Source organism: Babylonia areolata, chromosome 3 (assembly GCF_041734735.1).
Source record: "Babylonia areolata isolate BAREFJ2019XMU chromosome 3, ASM4173473v1, whole genome shotgun sequence".
Lineage (NCBI taxonomy): Eukaryota > Metazoa > Mollusca > Gastropoda > Neogastropoda > Buccinidae > Babylonia > Babylonia areolata.
In genome coordinates, this window is record NC_134878.1 from 34,275,159 (window position 1) to 34,298,211 (window position 23,053).

Genomic DNA, 23,053 nt, shown 5'->3' on the forward strand with positions numbered 1-23,053 from the left:
CAGGATCACATTTCCGATAAAGACTGCCAGAGGAAGGAGAACCAGTTCTTGCAGACCAAGCAACTCGTACAGAAGAGGCTGCGTGAGATGAAGAACACCTGGTGGGAGAGAAAGTCCGAAGAGCTTTAGTCCGCTGCTGATGCTCACGACATGAAGACCTTCCATGATGGTCTCTGAGCTGTGTATGGGCCGAGAGTCACAGGATCAACCCCTGTCCGAGCCTTGGACCAGACCACCCTCCTGACAGACAAGAAAGACATCCTTGCCTGCTGGGCCGAGCACTTCAACACCCTCCTCAACAGGGACTCGTCCGTATCTGACGAGGTAATTGCCGCTACCAGTCAATGACCCGCTAGCTACCCTTCCCACCAAGGTCGAGACCCAGAAGGCCCTGAAGTTGACAGCGTCAGGAAAAGCACCTGGAGCAGATGGGATCCAGGCGGACATCTACAAGTATGGAGGCGAGGTGCTGACAGACAAGCTGACCACCCTGTTCCAGTCTATCTGGGAGAGAGGGGAGGTCCCCCAGGATTTCAAGGATGCTTCTATTGTCCATGTTTACAAACGGAAGGGAGACAAAACATCCTGCGATAACCACTGTGGAATCTCTCTCCTCTGAATGGCCGGCTGGTTGACCATGTCTCCAACACAGTCATCCCTGAAGCACAGTGTGGCTTCCGCTCAGGCAAGGGAACATGTGACATGGTGTTTGCTGTACGCCAGATGCAAGAGAAGTGCCGTAAGCAGAACAAGGAGCTCCACATGGTCTTTGTAGACCTGACTAAAGCCTTTGACACAGTGAACTGCCGTGGTCTGTGGAAGATCCTCCTAAAGTTTGGCTGCCCAGAGAGCCTAATCCAGCTGATTGCGTCTTTCCATGATGGCATGCAGGCGAGAGTACAGGAAAATACTGACATGTCGGATCCGTTCCCTGTGGTAAATGGAGTGAAGCAGGGCTGCATCCTGGCACCCACACTGTTCTCCATTCTCTTCTCTGCCATGCTGATTCACGCCTTCCAAGACTGTGACTGGGGCATCTACATTCACTTTCGCACAGATGGCAAACTTTTCAGCTTGCAGCGACTCCACGCCACATCCATTGTGTTTGAGGCACTGATGAGAGAGTTCCTCTTTGCTGATGACTGCGCGCTTGCTGCACACACCGATGAGGATATGCAGTTCATTATGGACAGGTTTTCAACCTCCTGCAGGTGCTTTGGACTCACCATCAGCCTCAAGAAGACCGAGTCCATGTACCAATCAGCTAGCTCACAGAACACCAGTGCCTCCCCCCCACCTGCAATCAAGCTCAATGACACAGACATCAAGTCAGTTGACAAGTTTTGCTACCTAGGCAGCACCCTATGCAGCAACGGAGCCCTTGATGCAGAAGTGACGCTGCGCATCGCCAAGGCCAGCTCCGCCTTTGGCAGACTCAACAACAGGCTGTGGAACAACAAAGGCATCAGGCTCAGCACCAAGATAAAAACCTACAGAGCTGTTGTGCTGACCACCTTGTTGTACTGCTGTGAAACATGGACGACGTATCGCCGTCACATTCAACAACTTGAGCAGTTTCACCAGAGATGCCTACGAAAGATCCTCGGCATAAAGTGGCAAGACAGGGTCTCCAACCTCCAGGTCCTAGAGAAGAGCGGCCTGCCCAGCATTGAAAGCCTGCTGATCCAGTGCCAGCTACGCTGGACAGGACACATTGTCCGCATGACAGACAGCAGGATCCCAAAGATGCTTTTGTATGGCCAGCTGAAGGAAGGCCACCGTGAACATGGAAGACCCTGCAAGCGCTTCAAGGACACCTTGAAGACAAACCTCAAAGCCTGTGACATAGACATCGCTTCCTGGGAAACTGATGCCCTTGACCGCTCTTGCTGGAGGATGCTGTGCTCTAGTGGCATAAAGATGTTTGAAAACAAGAGAACGCTGGCCATTAAGGAGAAGCATGAGCGAAGGAAGCAGGGCTCAACTTCTGGAGACGTTTTCCCTTGCAACACCTGTGGGAAGTGCTGTGCATCCAGAATCGGCCTCTTCTCCCATATGAGGACACACATCGACAGATAAGCCTGCCTGCCTACTCATCCGTCGGTCCGACGGGAGACTCCATTATCAGTATGAATGACAGTCGTGTCTTACAAAGTGTACTCTATCATATGTAAAGCACATATTGGTATGTGTTATATAGTCAGTCGTGTTCGACTATGACCATCAGAACAGCAGTGGAGGCAGCTGCTGTTCTGACTTTCTGGACTAGAATTTGGTTTTAGGGGAGGGTGTCTTGCCTAAGTTATACCCCCACTCTATAAGCTGAGGGCTTAATGACAGTTGGCACTGTGATTGTTCTCAAATGTCAGTTAGTTCCCAAGACTGCAGCACTGAGAGCCAGTGCCTCCTAGTTTGAGAGTCATAGTCTTTCACTTTGCTGTTGGCCATGCTTTATGTATGTCAGTCTCTGATACAAGCCATACAACCAGGCCTTGTAAATGATGTCAGGATAGAAAGTTGTCTGACGCAAACTTCCATTTGGGGTCAGGTCAGAAGAACCCTTCTGCTACTGGTAACCATATAAGTTTTAATATAAGCCAATACTATTGTGCATTCTATTTGTAAACGCCTTGGGCTTATTTTCAAGAAACGGCGTAAATGCTCATAATAATGATAGTAACAATGATAATGATAATGATGTTGATAATACCTGCTGTGTGTGGGAAGTGACAAGATCCAATGGCCTTGCTCGCAATAGCCGAGTGGTTAAAGCGTTGGACTGTCAATCTGAGGGTCCCGGGTTTGAATCACGGTGATGGCGCCTGGTGGGTAAAGGGTGGAGATTTTTACGATCTCCCAGGTCAACATATGTGCAGACCTGCTAGTGCCTGAACCCCCTTCGTGTGTATATGCAAGCAGAAGATCAAATACGCACGTTAAAGATCCTGTAATCCATGTCAGCGTTCGGTGGGTTATGGAAACAAGAACATACCCAGCATGCACACCCCCGAAAACGGAGTATGGCTGGCTACATGGCGGGGTAAAAACGGTCATACACGTAAAAGCCCACTCGTGTGCATACGAGTGAACGTGGGAGTTGCAGCCCACGAACGCAGAAGAAGAAGAAGAAGAAGAATGGCCTTGCTAAAACAACCCTCCAAGGAAGTGTTGAGGGAGGGAGACGTAGGGGAAGACTTATGTACCTAAGAAATGCACACAATAAATGCATCTGTCTTGTGATTGCAGTTTGCCGTACTGGCGGGAGATCGGAAGCAGAAGAAAAGTCTTCGGTTTGGCTGGCAGACCAAGTCGTACGCAGGCCACATACAGTTCAGGTGTGGTTTTTTTTTTTTTTGTATTCCATTGTATTACACTTGATCACAATGGGTTTCTCTGTGTGGAATTCAGGCTGCTTTCCCCAGGGAGAGCATGTCGCGGCAGTCAGAGCGCCACCTTTTTCACTTCTTTTTTTTTTCTTCACTGCTGCAAGTGTATTTATTGTTCTGTCAAAGTGGATTTTTCTAGAGTATTTTTCCAGGGACAAGCCTTCAGTTATTATTGGTTCTTTTATGTGCGCTAAGTGCATGCTGCACTTGGGACCTCAGGTTCACCATCTCATGGCCTAGTGCATGGGGATAAAATACTAGCACTCACATGTGACAATCAAGACAAATGGAAGGTAACAAGAGTACACTTTTGCAGCTGTTTTACATCTTGCCCCCAAAAGAAAAAAAATCCCAAGTTAGTCTCGTTCTACCTGACAACTATATTACCTGCTACAACTCCCCTTGACCAGCACTACATTAGACCAATGCAGTAAAAAAAACAAACAAAAACAACAAAAACAGGGTGGTTCACTAAAAGGTAAAAATTGATGGAGAATTGTTGATTTCACTGGTTAAGCAAAGCTTCATTTTCACGCTCCCGGAAATTATCAACAGTTCAGTTTAGAATGCCAAGTGGATGAAGCAAGAATAAACTAGATTAGAATCTGTACCTGACTCACAGGAGAAGTAATTATGTTACAACTTGTAGCTGGAGCAGAATGATTTATGGAATTAGCAGTGAGTTCAGAATGTTATTGGTTCCGAAGTCTGTGGAATTTGTGTAGAGTTAATGTTATTGGTTGCCAAGTTTATTGAATTGATGTAGAGTTAAGAATGTTATTGGTTCCCAGGTCTATTGAATAAGCATATAGTTAAAAACATAATTGTTTCCCAAGTCTGTGAAATTAGTGTCGAGTAAGAACTTGACTGGTTCTCAAGTGTATGGTTAACTCACTCGATACTGGGCTTTTTGTAATCACATGTTCCTGTGGATACTGGGCGTTTGTATAGGTTTTTAAAAAAATCACCAAAAAATAATGACAAAACACAATGACTTGAAATTTTGAGACGTGTTTATTGATAAATGGAATAGGCATGGTGCTAAGTTTCATAGCCCTTACTTTCATGGTTCATTTTTTGTAGCTGGAGTGATAAAACATAGCTTTTTTACAACAACGAAATTGAGGGTGGTTCCAAATGCATAGAAGGAAAATTTTCAGCATTGTTGAAAGAAGGGTTATTTTCCACATAAATCACATTGAGAAACCCTGTAGAATGTAAAAAAAATGGCTATTTGAGAGTTTCTGCATCATACAAATGAGCAAAAATAAATAACATGCAAGTGGCCAATTGGCAATTTGTCATACGGCATTCTTTAGTACACAAGGCATCGGTATGGTTTGAAAACAGTTCATAAAAAAAAATAAAAGACACATGGTTTTGAAATTTGGAGACATTATCACAGATAAAGTGAATAAGAAGAGCACAATTTTTCAAAGCTCTTACTGTTATGGTTCACCTTTTGTAGCCAGAGATAAATAATATTACCTTTTTTACGATAACAAAATTGAGGGTGGTTGCACATCATAGTGATGAAATTCACAACATTGTTGAAAGAAGGGTTATTTTCCACATAAATTGCATTGTAAAACCCTGTAGAGTGTAAAAAAAATGGCTGTTTGAGAGTTTCTGCATCATAGAAATGAGTTAAAATAAATATCATAAAAGTTGCTAATTGGTAATTTGTCAAGTGGCATTCTTCAAAAAACAGTAGGTATAAGTATGGTCTGAAAAAAAAAGAAAAAAAAGAAAAAGAGATGTCACACAGTCTTGAAATTTGGAGACATGATTATTGATATAGTGAATAAGCACAGTAAGCAGCTCTTCAGTCTGTGGTACTCTGTCTGTAGTTGGATGGAGTTGGGGTATCCTTTACGATGATCTTTCTTGTCTAGGTAATCCACACTGTTCTTGAAAAAAAAAGAGCTGTTTTTCACACACATCACACTGGTAATCATTTGAAAGTTTCTGTACTGTAAGAGTACACTAACATTAATCATAGGGCTAAAAACCTCACTATTTGATATCCAAAACAGCCGCAGTCTACGCATGAAAAAAAAAAAGCAAAAAAAAAAAAAAAAAAAAAAAAAGCACCTAAATCTCTTCTAATAATTTGCATAATCTGCAATGGTGTGATACACTTGAAAACAAGTGATGTCTCTTCCCTGGCACAGCTTATCACACAAAGTTACACCACATTTTGCGCACCAGTTTGGGCTTTCCCGAAATTTGACCTCAGGATAGCGTTTGCGCCGTGCAGTACAAACATGGCATTTCCTGAAGTTCTTCTTTCCACTGGGTCGCAGAGGAAGAACAGTGGAAAAGTGTGCACCTTAAGGCGAGCCTGTGGGGTGGGCACAAGTCCTGGAGGACGGGGCTGGGCAGTGGGCTGGGCGATGACCTGGGCAGCAGCCTGGGCAACGGCCTGGGCAGTGGCTTGGTCAGCAGCAACACCAGCTTGATACCTGGCATTGAGTTCATTGCCAATTATGACAATGAACTTTTTCAGGGACATCCTAGATCCTCCTTGACTCCTCTGGTACTTGTCATGGAGGATGGATGCCTGGATTAGAGAGAGAGTGAAGAGGTGAAAAAATATTTTTTTCCACCACTTCATTGTCTTCCGGTTGAGCGGCATGTAGGCCATGAGCTGGTCACTGCGGTCAACTCCAGCCATGTTGACTATGTAGTCTTGGACAGCTTTAGGCTTCAGTTTCCTGCCTGTCCTTGTGGTGACCTCCTCCATCTCAGCTGGGTCCATCTTGGTGGTGATCAGGTGCACTGCCTTCTTGTCCATCCACTTCAGGACACCTCCTGCACCTATAACACATGTACACAGAGAATTAGGGAAACAGTTGCAGTGGAAAAGAAAACACACACACACCACGCACACCACTACCACCACCACAACCACTAATGCACACTTACACACACACACACACACACACAGTCATGTGCACACACACACACACACACACACACACACACACACACATAAATGCACACACACACAGTCATGTGCACACACACACACACACACACACACACACACGCACACAAATGCACACACACACACACACACACACACACACACACACACACACAAATGCACACACACACACACACAAACACACACACATCCACAAACTCAACAATGCCTGTGTACCTTTACACACACCACAGATGTGTCAACAGTATTTGTATATGTGATGTAGATGAAGTACAAATGAACAGATCATATTCATAATATCAGTTGTAACACAACCATATGTGGAAAAAAGTATATCCTGGAGGATGTATGATTTATAAATTATTGTGTGAACATATTATGATAGGGAAATAAACTCATGATAAATAAAATGACAACATACCTTGGCGTAAAGCGTATACATGGCCACGTGGTGGGGCTGCAGAAACCAGCTGTCTGGGCATACCCTTTCTGTTCGGCCGCACAGTCCCAACACAGTGAGTATCTTGCATCACCAGCTTCTCCGCCAGCTCAGGGCAGCAGTAATAGTTATCTGCGTAGACTGTCCGGCCTTTATTCAGGAGGGGCTCTGCTATTCTCATTACCACATCGACCGGTTTGTTGCTGATGTTGGGGACGTTACCAAAAATTTCGAAGTCAAACACATAAGCTGATGATGACTCACACAGCTCATATAGTTTGATCCCCCACTTGACAGGCTTATCTTTCATGTACACCCTGAAGCTCAGCTTCCCCCTCCATGGGCACATTGCCTCATCAAGGCAGATGTTTTCCTCTGGGATGTAGAGGGCCTTGAATCTGTCTCGCAGATGGGTGTAGACAGGCTGGATTTTGTGGAGAGGATTGTGGTTTTCTTCTCCCCAAGGAATATATTCTTCATTGTTCGAGACATGCAGCATGGCCAGAAGTAGATTAAATCTATCCCTGGACATGATGTTGGCAGCAAATGGTGATACCAGGATAGGGTTAGTTGACCAGTAGTCAGCAACTTGTGGTTTATGGGCGAGACCCATGTGTATGAGTATCGCCAAGAAACCAGTCATTTCATTCTCTGTGGTGTTCTTCCACTTCCTAAAGAGACTGTGGGGTGGCAGAACACCTTTCTGTTGAAGGGACTGAGTGGCATACCGGTTCGTTTCTTCAACGATATGCGTCATGATCGCGTTGTCGAATATCGCGTCATAAAAGTCTATAGGGGCGTGGCCAGTCATCCCTTGTAATTGCAGTCCGTGCAGTTCTTGGTCAGTGTAAGGTGGTATGGCAGGGAAAAAACTAAAATCCTCATGCCACTCTTTGCTCATAAACTTCAGAAAAGTGTCCATGCTCTGGTCAGCCAGTAGGCCGTGTGCGCCTGCCTCTCTTTCACTGTCACTGCCCGCATCGCTTGCCACGCCTCTCTGCTCTTCCACTTCAGGTTCGATGTCCGACAAACTTTCATGTTCACTCTCCTCGGATGCTAAAAAATCACTCTCCTCGTCTTCTTCACCATCTTCGACATCTGATCCTTCAGTTTGGACCAGTTCCACGGCTTCTTTTAGGGTGTAAACACGCCTTCCTTGTCTGCTCTGTGTACCACTCGTGCTGGGTTGCGACGCCATTGTTTGTCTGAACACAAAGACCTGGGTGACGATAAAAATAGCTCAACAGCACAGCAACAAGCGACTTGCCAGCCACTCCAGTGGTCAGAGGTTGACCTATGCTAATTAGGCTGTAACCTGGATGGCTGTGTCTGTGACACCGGGTCACGACGTCACTTGTGGAAATTTTTGAAGGTCGGAACGGCAGTACTCGTTGTTCGTATAAAACCGGTTGGAAACGGACAACGGAAATACCCGCTGTTAGTATCGAGTGAGTTAAGAACGTAATTGGTACCTATGTCTGTGGAATTATAGTATAAAGAGCATTGTTAATGCTCAGCAAAGTTAGTGTGGCTCAGATGGCTCATGTATCCCAGCAGAGATAATTTTGTATTACTTTTTGTCTGACATATTTCACCAAGTTGAATTAAGGGTGCTGTCTCCAGGGAGAGGGTATTGCCACAGTGCCACCCCATTTTTTCTTTATTTTTTTTCTGTCTGGAAATATATTTGTTTTACTTCAAAGTGGATTTTCCAATATAATTTTCCCACGGATAACCCTTTTGTTGCCGTGGATTCTTTAACATGTGCTAAGTGCTTGCTGCAAATGAGGCTTTGATTTATTGTCTCATACCAATGCCTACAAAAAAAAAAAAAAGAATAAAATTTGTAAGTGAATTGAATGATAATCAAGCGTGAAAGTGATGTTGGCGAGGTGTGACGGAGGTTTGTGTGTGTAGGGCCACCTTCATTGTGGACGACTACACGTACTGGGTGGCCGAGAAATCAGCACTGCTACTGGATCCTCGCTCTGATGGCCCGGGCATTCCAGAGTCTGAAAAACCCTTTGTGAGTGTCATGCAGTCGCTGGTTTTGATCCCTCCGAAAACAGAGTATGATTGCCTACATGGTGGGGGTATCAATGGTCAAAATCCACTTATGTGTATTTGTGAATGAGGGAGTCGTAACCCATGAAGGAAGAAGAAGACTGGTTCTCTATATTTAATGTATTTACTTACTGCATTGGTTAGACTGATGTGACACAGCACAACAATCCAACAAGAACAATATTTTTGCAAGTGCAGCACCTATACTGAAACATGAACTGTTCACAATTGTTTTCAGAGAAAACAACGAACACAAGCATATATATATATTGTGTGGGTGTGTGTGGGGAGGGGTGGGGGGTGGGGGGGTGGATGTTTCTCTCTCTCTCTCTCTCTCTCTCTCATATACACACTCACAGACACACACTCATACACAATTATCGCCACAACCACCATCATTACAAGTACATTATGCTCTCTCTGTCTCTGTGTCTCTGACTGTCTGTCTGTCTCTCTCTCTTTTCCTGTCAGTATGATTACAGCTGCATCCTGTGATACAGAAAGACCAGTGGTGTTCAGTACAGATCAGATGCTGGAGGAAAGTTTGAAAAACACACTGATTGGTGCCTTTTTTTTTATAATTGGTGCCTGTGCACAGTTCAAGCACAAGTGTTGAGCATTTTCCATCAAGCAACCGCTGTCTGGAATTCTCTTCCTCTGGATCTCTGTCACTCCCTCACTCTGCCCTCTTTCAAAACAAAATAAAAAGACCAACCATTCAAAACAGTCTGTGGATGTGACAAGGCATAGCCATTTGTCTCCTCCCACCCACTACACCCCTCTTGTAATAAAATTGTATGTGAATGTATATTTTTTCCCCTCCATTGAAGTCTTTGTAGTGTGTGTTTGTGGGTTATGTGTGATGTACGTTCTGTGTGCATGTGTGCAGACATGTGCATTGGGCATATTTTGTGCTCTTGGGTGTGATTGTTCATATTTGCAATTTTGTATAATTGTCTCTAGAAGTGGTGTATACAGACTTTTATGTCCTCAAGTGTGTTGTTATATGTGATTATGCACTGTTGTATATGTATTGTTTAATGTGAGGTGTTTAGAGTCAGTTATATGGGGAGTTTGTGCCATATGAGTACTATATGTTATTATTAATATTATTACTATTGTTGTTATTGTTTAATATTATTATTATTATGTTTTTCCAGATCCTGCCGCCCATCAACACGGATGCATGCGGCATCTCCAAGGGATGCTACCGGGAGCCTGAGGGATGCTGGGAACCTAACTGTGAATACATTGTGACCTGGCAAGCCAATCAGGACATCATTCGCTTCGAGCTGGGGGGCTTGGGTGATGGCGCGTTTGATCGCTATGTGGCTGTCGCCCTGTCCAACGATACCTACATGGTGAGCGCTGGGTCTTTTTGTTGGTCATGTGTCAGCTTCTGAAAAGTAATTTATGAAGCTATAGTGTACCTCATGCACACTAAGCAGTACACTAAGTGAACTAAGCAGTACCGCTTTGTTCTGCAATCATCCACAAATGCAAACGTACCTTTAGGATGGCTTTGAAATCCTTTGTTTGAGTACTTTGTGCTTGACGAGTGCAGCCCCAGACACAGTCCAGCTGTCTTCTTGCTTGCTTGACAAGATGGCATCTCACTCAGCTTCAGCAGTTACTAAGACACAAATCAGATTGTGTGATGCTCACTCTTTGGGAAGTGATAAAGCTGTTGACTTCTGGTACTGACATTAAAGAAGAATATGACAAATCTTTAGATAATGGTGAGTAATCCCATAATAGTGATCTCAAAATGAAAGTGCCAAAAGTGTAGAGGACAACTGTGTCAAAGATAAAGCAGAGATGAAGCTTTGGGTGATTTTTTCAACTTGTGAAAAATCGGTCAGTTATGAAGTGAGTGCCTCAACATTTCTCATCTGTTTGTCTGTTCTACTTTACATATTATCACAAAATTTCAAATCTGTATATGCTTGCATTCTTTTTTTTTTCTTTTTCTTTTTAGATTTTTTTTTTCTAACCCATACAGATGGCCAGAGTAAAATGGAAAAAAAGCAATCAGCTGTGTCAAGTGAGTTAACGTTGGGGGTCCTGGGGAATCTTTCATCACAATTCTAGGGGTTCCCAGACTACCTTCAGATGGTCAGTGTATCACTGCACATTCTAAACAAAGGTGTCTTGTTGCACACATGCACACACATACACACACACGCACACACTTACAAACAAAAGTAGGCACACCAACCAGTTCTCATTGTCCAGGTTTCTTGGATGACAGGTGCCGAAGGGAAAGAACTCTTCTTTGTAGAAAACAATCCTTGCGTCAAACTGAAGCTCCTGTACATGGTTTTACTCCCTTTATGTGTTTGTTCTAGGAATTTTCAGAATGTCCCAGGAACCTGCTTGAAAAACACACAGTGTGTTCTAACCATTTTCAAAGTATCAGGGAAATATTATTAAGCATTACCAGAAGCCCTGTGTATGTATTGACTGTTGAGGGTGAGGACTCAGTGTTTTATTGGTGATGTAGGTATTGGGCAGTGTCATGGCAGAACCAGCTAGGCACTGGACTTCTGATCCAGTGTTATCCATTCATCAGGGTTTGAGGCCCAATTTCAGCTTGATGTTGTGTCTATGGGAAATGAACGATATTCTGATTTCCCTCACTTCACCCAGGTATGAATGGGTGCCTGACTTATGTTGGGGAAGGTAAATATTGCGGAAGGAGAGAATTGGGCCCAGCCTTCCTATGCCAAGAGCTAGACACAGTGAGTACGGATTCACTGCTGTTGTGGCTGTAAAAGGCTATAGGACCTTTAAATTTCTAAAAAGTCTTTATTGTGATTTGGGTCAGTGGCAGCAGAGATGTTTTTTAGGAGTAACAAGGAAGTTCAGAAGCCATGGAATCATTGGTGTTGGTAGATTTGGGCCAGTGTTTTAAAAAACAACAACAGCTGTTTTATTGTTGTGTTTTCAGGGTGAAGACATTGTGTTTGCCTGCGCTCACAACTCCTTGAACAAGCCTCCAAGCACTGGTGTTTACATGTCTCACAATGTTGGCAAAGAGAACATCGCCCTGGACAGAACGAACGTCAGTGGGAGGGGTCGTTGTGTTGTCTGTGCCTTCTCTGTCTTGTGGATTCCTTTGAGTGTGTGTGTGTGTGTGTTTGTGTTTCTGCATATATATTTCATTTATTCATTCTGTTCATTGACAATAAAAAGTTTTGACGAAAAGGAAATCAGCAGTACACTTGGTTATGTTTACTTCATGTACTAAAATTAAGAGTATAAGGAATCTTGAAATAAAGAAATACTGATAAAAGAGAGAAGAGAGGGATGTTTATTGTGCATGGCTGTTTACAATCAAACATTTTGTAGTTGGTACTTTTGCTGTACATTTGTATCTTTCTACGTGTGTGTGTGTGTGTAGAGGGACCGGCTGAAGACGGTGCTGTCGGAGAACCAGGGGTCATACCACAACGGACGTCTGCGCTGTTTCTTCACTGTGCACCGTGATATGCGCTACTACTTCGCTGAGCTGCCCCACATCACGGGGTCCTCCTATCACCTGCTGATGAGCCGGGGCTTCGCCAGCGATGGTATAGAATGCAGAAGTTGATTTTTGATTTGATACGAATAATTATATAGCGCCTGTCCTCAGTTGGAGACCAAGCTCTAAGCTCAAAGTCGGTGTCATTTGCACAACAGGCTGCCTCCCTGGGTAGAGCCAACTGACGGCAGCCATTGGATGCTTATCATTCGTTTCCTGTGTCATTTGATTAGATTTCAGGCAGACACACATAAACACTGTGACAGATATGTATCATTTTACATGTATGACCGTTCTGATTATTTACCCTGCCATGTTGGCAGCTGTGCTCTGTTTTGGGGGGAGTGCATGCTGGGTATGTTCCTGTTTCCATAACTCACCGAAAGCTGACATGGATTACAGGATCTTTAACATGCGTATTTGATCTTCTGTGTGCGTATACACATGAAGGGGGTTCAGGCACCAGCAGGTCTGCACATATGTTGACCTGGGAGATTGGAAAAATCTTCACCCTTTACCCACCGGGCGCTGTTACAGAGATTCAAACCTGGGACCCTCAGATTGACAGTTCAGTGCATTAACCACGCCGCTGTACTTTATTATCTCAGTAATGGAAATTCATTTATGGTGTGATTCACACAATACATGAGGATCACAGTCATTTAGTGTGTAAAGATAAAAGACATGAAATGCTTAGATTTTGGCTAAAATGCTCAGCTGTCAAATAAAATGCCTAGATGTCAAACTCTCTGTGGAAAATGCATCCACTATGGCTGATATTTCTCATTGGAAGCTGTGCTTTGTGCTTATCATGTGAAAATGACATAACCGTCATTCCATGCTGTATCGTGACAGAAACCATGATTCACTGTCTTTGATACTGTTGTCATTATTGTTATTGGTATTGTTGTTTTTATCAGTAATATTATCAACATATGAGTGATGGATGAATTATTTGATTTTTATTTCTTAAGTTTTTCTCTAATTTTTTCTTTATTTTTCTTTCTTTCTTTCTTTATTGATTTGTTTGTTTATTTTTTCAACACATTATATTGAATCATTTTTTGATTTTGGTGTGTTTTTGTTGTTGTACCTGTTAAATACCAGATTATGTTTTTGTTTGCTTATGCTTTTTACTTTGTAATGTATACATCATTTTTGTGAAATAGAAAAAAATGATATTAAAGACAAAACTAAATAGAAAATAAACCCTCATTGGTGTTAGGGAAGGAGTTGTGTGTAGCAGGCACCATGACAGAGTCAGGTTAGGCATGGGACTTCTGATTCAGTGTTCACCAGTGGTTAGGATTTTGGGCCCTGTTTCGGCATGGTGTTGTGTCCGTGTGAAAGGCACTTTTCTCTGATTTTCTCACTCCATCCAAGTGTTTATGGGTACCTGACTCTGGTTGAAGCAGCTTAAAACGATGGGAAAACAGAGCATTGGGTGAATCATACCTATTCCAAGTGGATTTGATTTCACTGGCCCGGTAAAAGCTGTGGAACTGTCAAACTGTTTTGTTGTGAATTTGGTATGACTTACATTTAGGTATGATTGATACTTTTCTTGTTTGTTCTGTGCCTTAATTTGATCCTAAAATGTTTCAAATGATGGGGGTTGTACCGTCCATTCTGCACTTGTAGAATTTTGCAAAAAGGTTAGCAGATCTAGAACACTGTCAGATCAGATTGCAGAGCAATTACCCCCACAAATCATCAGCTCCTCCAGTGAATGATAGTCACCCACAAATCATCAGCTCCTCCAGTGAATGATAGTCAGTCATGTCAGTCTATGACTATCAGAACAGCAGAGGAGGCAACTTCTGTCCCAACTGTCTGGACTAGAATTTGATGACAGTGGAATGACATGCCCAAGTTACATCCCCACTCTCATGGTCAAGAGGAATTTAGGACAGTCACCATAGGGATGGTCCCCAAAGGCCAGCCAAGCCCCAAGGCTGCAGCACTGAGAGCCAATGCAGTCTTGCTTCCTAGGATGCTAGTCATTTTCCTTTAACAAAAGACTTGTAAATGAATTCCCATTGTGGTGGAGAAACCAAACCATTGATCATATAGGTGTCAGTTTGTTGTTGGCCCAACTGAAAGGTAATGCCAGTACCCCCCAATGGTGCAGGTAACTTGCGTCGTCACGGGCTGGGGGTGAATGAGCTGCCCATTGCCAGTCCTGTCAAAGTGGACATGTTGGATCGGAAAGTCAGCATCGGGGACCGTGCCAGGTACCCTCTGGTCAAGGCTCACGGTAAGGGGATGTCTGCTTGCCTGTAATGATGATAATAATGATAATAGTTTGTTATAGAGTGCAGTAATACATGCAAAGCAAGCTCTAAGTACTTTACAAATCCAGTATTTAAAATAAACCGAGTAAGCACATTAGATAAAGTAGAAATATATAAAAGTCACAAAAACACAATCAATAATATTATAAAAGCACAGTTTGCAAAACCCTCAGTGTTATATACTCTGAATAACAACTATTACACTCGAGAATACATGCACAGACCTTTGTAAACAGTTACAATATATACACAAATAAAGGGCTGTACTGAACATGTACTGACAGAGTTGAGTTTAACGATCCTGTTGGCCCTTTTTGTCAAGTTGTTCAGGTCTCGGGTCTTCGTTTGGAGCATGTTAATGCACCACATCAGTTTTCACCACACCGATTTTCACCAAACAACACCACACCACACTAGTTTGCACCACACCACACCAGTTTTCACTATACCACACAACACCACACCAGTTTGCACCACACCAGTTTGCACCACACCACACCAGTTTCACTATACCACACAACACCACACCAGTTTGCACCACACCACACCACACCTCACCAGTTTTCACCACACCACACCAGTTTTCACTATACCACACAACACCACACCAGTTTGCACCACACCACACCACACCTCACCAGTTTTCACCACACCACACCACACCACACCTCACCAGTTTGCACCACACCACACCTCACCAGTTTTCACCACACCACACCACACCACACCTCACCAGTTTGCACCACACCACACCTCACCAGTTTTCACCACACCACACCTCACCAGTTTTCACCACACCACACCACACCAGTTTGCACCACACCACACCACACCAGTTTTCGCCATACCACAACCCCTCACCAGTTTTCACCACACCACACCACACCACACCAGTTTGCACCACACCACACCAGTTTTCGCCATACCACAACCCCTCACCAGTTTGCACCACACTGCACCACACCACACCAGTTTGCACCACACCACACCAGTTTTCACCATACCACAAAACACCATACCAGTTTTCACCATGCAGCACCACACCAGTTTGCACCACACCACACCACACTACACCACACCAGTTAGCACCACAGCACACAGCATCACACTACACAGCACCACACTGAAGGACACAACACCATTACAACGCAGCATCACACCACACCACACCACATGTTACCTGTGTGTACAGCTGAGCCCCCTCAGCATCACCATGATGTGGTCACTGTGCAGGCTGCCTGATGATCCTGGCCTGGGTCTTCTTTGCCTCCCTTGGTCTGCTGATGACCAAGTACTACAAGACCATGTGGCCCAACAAGCGCATGTTCGACCAGCGCTACTGGTTTGTGGTCAGTACACACCCCTCCCCTTTCCCCTCACTGCACCTTGTGGCTGGGAGGGTGGGAGGGGCTGTGGGAGTAAACAGTTGTTCAGTCTCATGGAGGAATCAGATTGTAGACTGATCCTTATACACTTCACCACATCTACTTTTATATTAAAAAAAAAGAGAGGGGGAGGATTAGGGGTTGGGTTGCGGGTGTGGGGGGGACAGTAACCTGAGTTTGGCATAATCTGGTGCACTTGTAAGGGCCTTCAGCATTAATAACAAAACGCCAGACTGAGCTCTCATTGAAGAAGCAAGTATAGAATATGGATGCACAAATAAAGTGCCCCGGCCCCCCCCGCCCACATCCCCCCACCCCCCACTCCCCTCGCCTTCCATTTCATTAAAATAGGAAAATTGTATTTGAAGTGATTTAAAAGCAGTCATTGACAGCCATGTTTCTGTTACTCACATGATACTGCAGTTGTAGACATCAGTGAGGACACATGTGAGAGAAGAATTGAAACTGTATATGTGGCCAGAAAGTGAGGAAGCAGATTACCATTCTGTCTTTGATTTAACATCTTTTCACTTTGTGACATTGGGCATGTTTTGTTTAGAAAAAAAAGCTGGTTATACAGATATAGTTTTACTAATGAAGTGTTTGTTTCTGCGTGCGTCAAGCAGATTTCCATAAAAACTGGAGACGCTGTCTAGTGATGATTCAGGTTTGATATTGATCCCCCCACATCAGGTGATATGGCCAATGGGAACAACCAGCCCAGGAAAGTGGGGGAAGAGGACTATGAACCCAGTGTCCATGGGTTTGAGTCCTGTAAATGGACTGGGATGTTCTGTCCTTCCCTCCACTGTATCTTGAGTCTGGGTGCATCATGCACCTAGTGCATGTAAAAGAACCCATGGCGAGAGTGTTGTCCCCAGCAAAATTCTGTAGATAAATACGTGTTGAGGACAGGATGCCAGAAAAAAGGATGGTGTTGCATGATGGTAATGTTCCGTCCCTGGGGAAGGCAGCCTAAATTTCACGGACAAGTCTGTGGTTACAAAAAAACAAGACCGGACAAGAAGACCCCCCTCCCCCCGACCTTCCCCAACACCACACTGACACTACCAGAACCACAAGGTAACCAGAAGGACAGAGAAAATCAGTATTTATTGTACTGTATTTTATTGTGCTACTCTTTTGTTACAACAGATTTTTGTGTGAAAATCAGGCTGCTCTCCCCATGGAGAGCATGTCGCCACACTGAGAGCGCCACCCATTTAAAAAAATTTTCATGCCAGTAATTTTGTTTTCCTATGGAAGTGGATTCTTCTGCAGAAATTTTCCAGGGAAAACCATTTTGTTGCCCTGGGTTCTTTTATATGTACTAAGTGCATGCTGCACACTGGACCTGGGTTTTATCGTCTCATCCAAATGACTAGCATCCAGACCGCCACTCAAGGTCTAGTGGCTGGGGGGAAAAATACTGGCAACTGTGGGATTCAAACAAGTGTACTCAGATTCTCTTGCTTCCAAGGCGGACATGTTACCACAAAGGCCAGCACTCCATATCTGATGTCTGAGATTCAAACTCACACTCACACAACTTTTTTCCTTTTTAAACTTTCTTTTGGTTTTCTTCCTTTGTTATTTTTTTAAAGCCTTTCTTTAAAGCTCCCTTTTTGTTGGTGTTTATTTCAGACCCATTTCAACTGCATGGCCATGGTGTTCCTGGTCACGGTGATCGCCATCATCATCATCTTCGTGGAGGCTGACGGCTGGAGCAAGGTCAGTGAGCCCTGTGTCTGTGCTGCTGCCAGACCTCACAGTGAGCCCTGTGTCTGTGCTGCTGCCAGACCTCACAGTGAGCCCTGTGTCTGTGCTGCTGCCAGACCTCACAGTGAGCCCTGTGTCTGTGCTGCTGCCAGACCTCACAGTGAGCCCTGTGTCTGTGCTGCTGCCAGACCTCACAGTGAGCCCTGTGTTGTTGTTTGTCTGTCTGCATGCACACAGGCCTTGACATGATATATATGATAGTCAGTCGTGTCTGACTATGACCATCAGAACAGCAGAGGAGGCAACTGCTGTTCCTACTATTTGGGCTAGAATTTGATTATAGTGGAGAGTGTCTTGCCCAAGTACATCCCCACTCTCTCAGCCAAGAGGGTTTTAGGACAGTCGGCGTTGGGATGGTTCCCAAAGGCCAACTAGCCCACAAGGCTGCAGCACTAAGAGCCAGTGCAATTTTGCCTCCTAGTTTGAGAGTCATAGTCCTTCACAAAAGACTAAGCTATAAATGGTTTCCCATTGACTGGAGAAACCAGTGATAATACAGCTGTCACTTTGCTGTTGGCTCAAACGTAAACTTACGTCAATCTGTGATATAAGCCAAGTGTTGGGTGATGATACTACTAATAATATAAAGGGGTACTTGTGTGGCATACTGCTTTAGGTGATTTACAAAATGTATAATATTCTATGTAACACATTACATCAATATTAAGCAGATATATATCAAAAGGCACCCAGGTGACCATATGTATATTGATACACACATTTTTTGTGCATGGTTTCATGTAACTTTGCATGCTTGTCTAATAAGCCTTGTTCAGGTTTAATTGACATTAAAATTGATTCTGATTCTGATTCTGATTCACACAAACACACAAATATATATATGTATATGTTGTACCCTGTCAGATACAGAGATTGAAACAGGGGATAGAAATTAATTGTGAAAATAAGCAGTTGACTTGAATAATTGAATGATTCAAATAATTGATTTATTTGATATCTTTTCAGGCCCCTGATCTGCCTCAGCGAGCACACCCCATCCTTGGTATCATCATCTTCGTCTGCATCATCATCAATGTGAGTTTGGTTTCTTTGGGTTGAGATCAAAAGAAAGGGATTAGATACAAACAGGCAGGTAGGCAAACAGACAGACAAACAGACAGAGAGCATCAAATGAAAAACAAGGGCTTCCAGACAAGGAACGCTTACATGATAATGTCCTGTAATTTTTTAATGAAAACATTCAAAGGCTCACACGCAGTAAGAGAAACAGGTAGTGTGCCAACAACTGTCGCAAGTGCTAAAAACATCATGTGTATAAACTTTGTTCCTTTACACTTTATGGGTCTCCACAGACACACACACATGTGCACGCATGCACACACACACACACATACACACACACACACATACACGTAGAGTTGGTAATATGCACATTCGATTGCAGCTGTCCTTTGGCTCTGCCTAGGTACGCAGTCTGTTGTGCAAATGACTCCATGTTTGTAAAGTGCTTGGAGTTTGATTTGTGACCAGTGATCGGCGCTATCTGAGTTTCAATAATGAAAACATTTTTATTTGGCGTTGAATTGACAGCTGTTAGGTCTCTGATAGGTATCTGAATCGGTGCTATCTGAGTATCAATAATGAACACATTTTTATTTGGCATTTGATTGACAGCTGTTAGGTCTCTGATAGGTATCTGACTGATGAGGCAGTAAATAATTATGAATAACATTTTTGATTGGCGTTTGATTAGAGTTTGGTCTCTGACTGATGACAGGCACTATGTAAGTATCAATAACATCTTTAATTGGCATTTGATTGACAGCCCATCCTGGCTCTGATCCGTCCGTCGGAAAACAACAAGTGCCGTCCTGTGTTCAACTGGTTCCACTGGGCCTTTGGCACCATTGCCAACGTTCTGGCCAGTAAGGGCCTGAGTGGTCTTTCTTTCTCCTCTCTCAGTGCTTGTCTGTTCCCCTCACACCTTTTTTCCTTCTTGTATTTCTTTTTTTGTTCTTTTTTTTTAATGTAATTAATTTTAATTGACATCTTTGGAGATATGTATGTGTTCAAGCTTAACCACTTTTGAAATTATCTAGCCTTTCATGTCATGCTCTCATGCTAACCTCATTTTCTTTTCCCTCTCCACTTCCCTAATTGTTAAGTATTACGTTGGTTTTTATTTTTCACAACAGATTTCTCTGAGTGAAATATGGGCAGTTCTTTCCATGGAGAGCTGTCATCCCATTACAACACCATCCTTTTTCTTTCTTTTTTCCCCCCTGTCAGCAGGTGTATTTGTTTTACTATCAAAGTGGATTTTTTTTTTTAACAAAATTTTGCCATGGATAACGCTTTCATTCCTGATGGTTCTTTTATGTGTGTGTGCCAAGTGCCTGCCACACACATCAGCACTGAATCATCATAGGGAAAGTGAAATAGGTAAAAGAACTTCTTCTTCTTTGTTTGTGGGCTGCAACTCCCACGTTCACTCATGTACATGAGTTGGGTTTTACCTGTATTACCGTTTTTACCCTGCCATGTAGGCAGCCATTCTCCATTTTCGGGGGTGTGTGCATGCTGGATATGTTCTTGTTTCCATAACCCACCGAATGCTGGCATGGATTACAGGATCTTTAACTCTCTCCATACGAACGGCAAAAGAGACGACGTTAACAGCGTTTCACCCCAATTACCATCATCAGAATATTGCAAGCGGAAGGCTCTTATACTGAAGAGGTGAATGTTGACAAAGAACACCACAATTCTGGCGACGGAAGCTAAAGGTTGGGTCATTCAGACACCCACTGGACATCCGAGGGGTCTGTGTAGAGGAGAAGATAGGACTGGCCGTACTGAGTGAGTTAATGTGCGTATTTGATTTTTTGCTTGTGTATACATACAAAGGGGTTCAGGTACTGGCAGGTTTGCACATACGTTGACCTGAGAGATTGGAAAAATCTCCACCCTTTACCCACCAGGTGCCGTTGCCGAGATTTGAACCTGGAATCCTCAGATTTAAAGTCCAGTGCTTTAACTGTTTGGTTATTGCGCCTGTAGGTAAAAGAACAAGCATGAAGACATGTGGACAGTGAAATAATGTCTCATATTTAAAAAAGAGAAAGGTACAGACAAGCATATGACAGCAGTACATTGCAGTCAGAAGTTCAGAGAGAAAAGTTGTGACAAGTGAAGGAGAGAGAGATGTCAAGTGTGGAGTGATGGCCTGGAGGAAACGCTTCGGCTAAGAAAGCAAGAGAATCAGAGCACATTGGTTTGAAATCACGGCTCAGTCACCAGTGTTTTCTCCTCCTCCACTAGACCTTGAGTGGTGGTCTGGATGCTAGTCATTTGGATGAGATGATAAACCGAGGTCCTGTGTGCTGCATACACTTAGCGCACGTAAAAGAACCCACAGTAACAAAAGGGTTGTCCCTGGCGAAATTCTGTAGAAAAATCCACTTCGATAAGAAAAACGAATAAAACAAGAGGCAAAGCCTTCAAGACTCACTTGTGCTTCGTGCTTTATCCAGTAAAGGAATCATGGGGAGAAAAAAAAAGAGATTTAAAAAATTTTTTGAAAAGTGCTCTGTATTAGATGTGATCCATAAAATAAGCTTGGAAGAAAAAAATGAATAAAAAAAAGATTTGAAAAAAGGCATGCGAGCAGGATCGAACTATGCATGTTCAGTTTCGAAGCAAGCAGACTCATCCCCACTGCTGCTGCGCATCAGACGTCATTCCACTAGATTGAATACTTAAAACAATATTGACGTTTTTTTCTTCATGTGACATATAGATATGATTGTTGTGGACGTAATAATGCCGTTTAAATCATATTTTTGGGGTGTTTTATTTTATCTCGATTATTCTTTTATTTTGGTTGAGATGTTGCCATCCCTTTAAGCCCACCTCAACACATGGTAGATCTCTAGATCTGCACTGATGAACCAGTCTACAACGGGCTGAAAGAAATGATTGATTCAATTTTTCTTTGATGTTCATTCCAGTTAATTCAGTGTCCACTTTGGAATATTTATATGCAGTAAACAAGTCGATGGTGTAGTTAGTATCACTGTATGTGTTCTGTCCAGAATTTGTATTTCTTTCCTTTTAATTGTGAACAAGAAAAACAAGGTTGTCGTCTTCGAACACAACCTACCTTCTAGTTGGCTGTATTCAGTTGGAAGCTGGTTTTTAGAATTTTTGGATTTTGGAAGGAATGTCAACGAAAATAAACTGTTAATGATTCGGCAAAACGGCTTAATTCGAGAGACTAACAACCTGTTATTGGTATGACTGTGAAGATTTTTTTCCATACTGTGTTTAAGCCAAATTTGGTATTGCCAGACAAAGCATTTCCAGAGAAAATGGCAGTGTTAAAGTTTACCACGGATACACACACACATACACACACACACACACACACACAACTGAACACCAGGTTAAAACATAGACTCACTCTGTTTACACAATTGAGTCAAAAATTGCAGGCAGGAAAAAATACAAAAATATGGGTGGCGCTCTCAGTGTAGGGACACGCTCTCCCTGGGGAGAGCAGCTCGAATGTCACACAGAGAAATCTGTTGTGACAAAAAACAGTAATACGATACAATACAATGCAAGTAATGCAATGCAATGCAATGCAATACAATACAAGAACCACCAGGAAGACAGTATGCAAAGTGAGGCAGTGACTGTGAACATGGTGTGTGGCTGTCCCTCAGTCCCCCAGATCTTCATCGGCATGGACTTCGGCAAGGCCAACGTGCCCTGGTGGGCCACCTGGATCCTGGTCATCTGGGTCATCTTCCACATTGTGGTTGAGCTCAGTCTGGAGGTGCACCAGTGCTGCACCTACAAGAAAAATAAAGGTAAGTTGATGAGTGTGTCAGGTGTGAAATGAAGGTGAGTTGACGAGCGAAGGTGAGTCGATGAGTGTGGCAGGTGTAAAATGAAGGTGAGTTGACGAGTGTGACAGATGTGAAGTAGAGCTGAGTTGACGAGTGTGGCAGGTGTGAAGTAGAGCTGTGTTGACGAGTCTGGCAGGTGTGAAGTAGAGCTGAGTTGATGAGTGTGGCAGGTGTGAAGTAGAGCTGAGTTGATGAGTGTGGCAGGTGTGAAGTAGAGCTGAGTTGACGAGTGTGGCAGGTGTGAAGTAGAGCTGTGTTGACGAGTGTGGCAGGTGTGAAGTAGAGCTGTGTTGACTGAGTGTGGCAGGTGTGAAGTAGAGCTGAGTTGATGAGTGTGGCAGGTGTGAAGTAGAGCTGAG

At 43.5% G+C, this 23,053-nt stretch overlaps 1 protein-coding gene across 2 annotated transcripts in view; it reads left to right on the top strand.

The window, feature by feature from the left end:
* The window catches only part of LOC143279961 (putative ferric-chelate reductase 1), a 50,116-nt gene that overhangs the window by 18,615 nt on the left and 8,448 nt on the right, over positions 1 to 23,053 (top strand). For both annotated transcript variants that reach the window (XM_076584342.1, XM_076584341.1), the window contains exons 4-14: positions 3,247 to 3,335; positions 8,693 to 8,801; positions 10,000 to 10,200; positions 11,790 to 11,903; positions 12,243 to 12,411; positions 14,494 to 14,619; positions 15,890 to 16,005; positions 17,686 to 17,772; positions 18,787 to 18,855; positions 19,607 to 19,706; positions 22,509 to 22,655. In XM_076584342.1, coding sequence (XP_076440457.1) covers positions 3,247 to 3,335; positions 8,693 to 8,801; positions 10,000 to 10,200; positions 11,790 to 11,903; positions 12,243 to 12,411; positions 14,494 to 14,619; positions 15,890 to 16,005; positions 17,686 to 17,772; positions 18,787 to 18,855; positions 19,607 to 19,706; positions 22,509 to 22,655 — 1,327 coding nt within the window. The remainder of the gene's footprint in view (positions 1 to 3,246; positions 3,336 to 8,692; positions 8,802 to 9,999; positions 10,201 to 11,789; positions 11,904 to 12,242; positions 12,412 to 14,493; positions 14,620 to 15,889; positions 16,006 to 17,685; positions 17,773 to 18,786; positions 18,856 to 19,606; positions 19,707 to 22,508; positions 22,656 to 23,053) is intronic.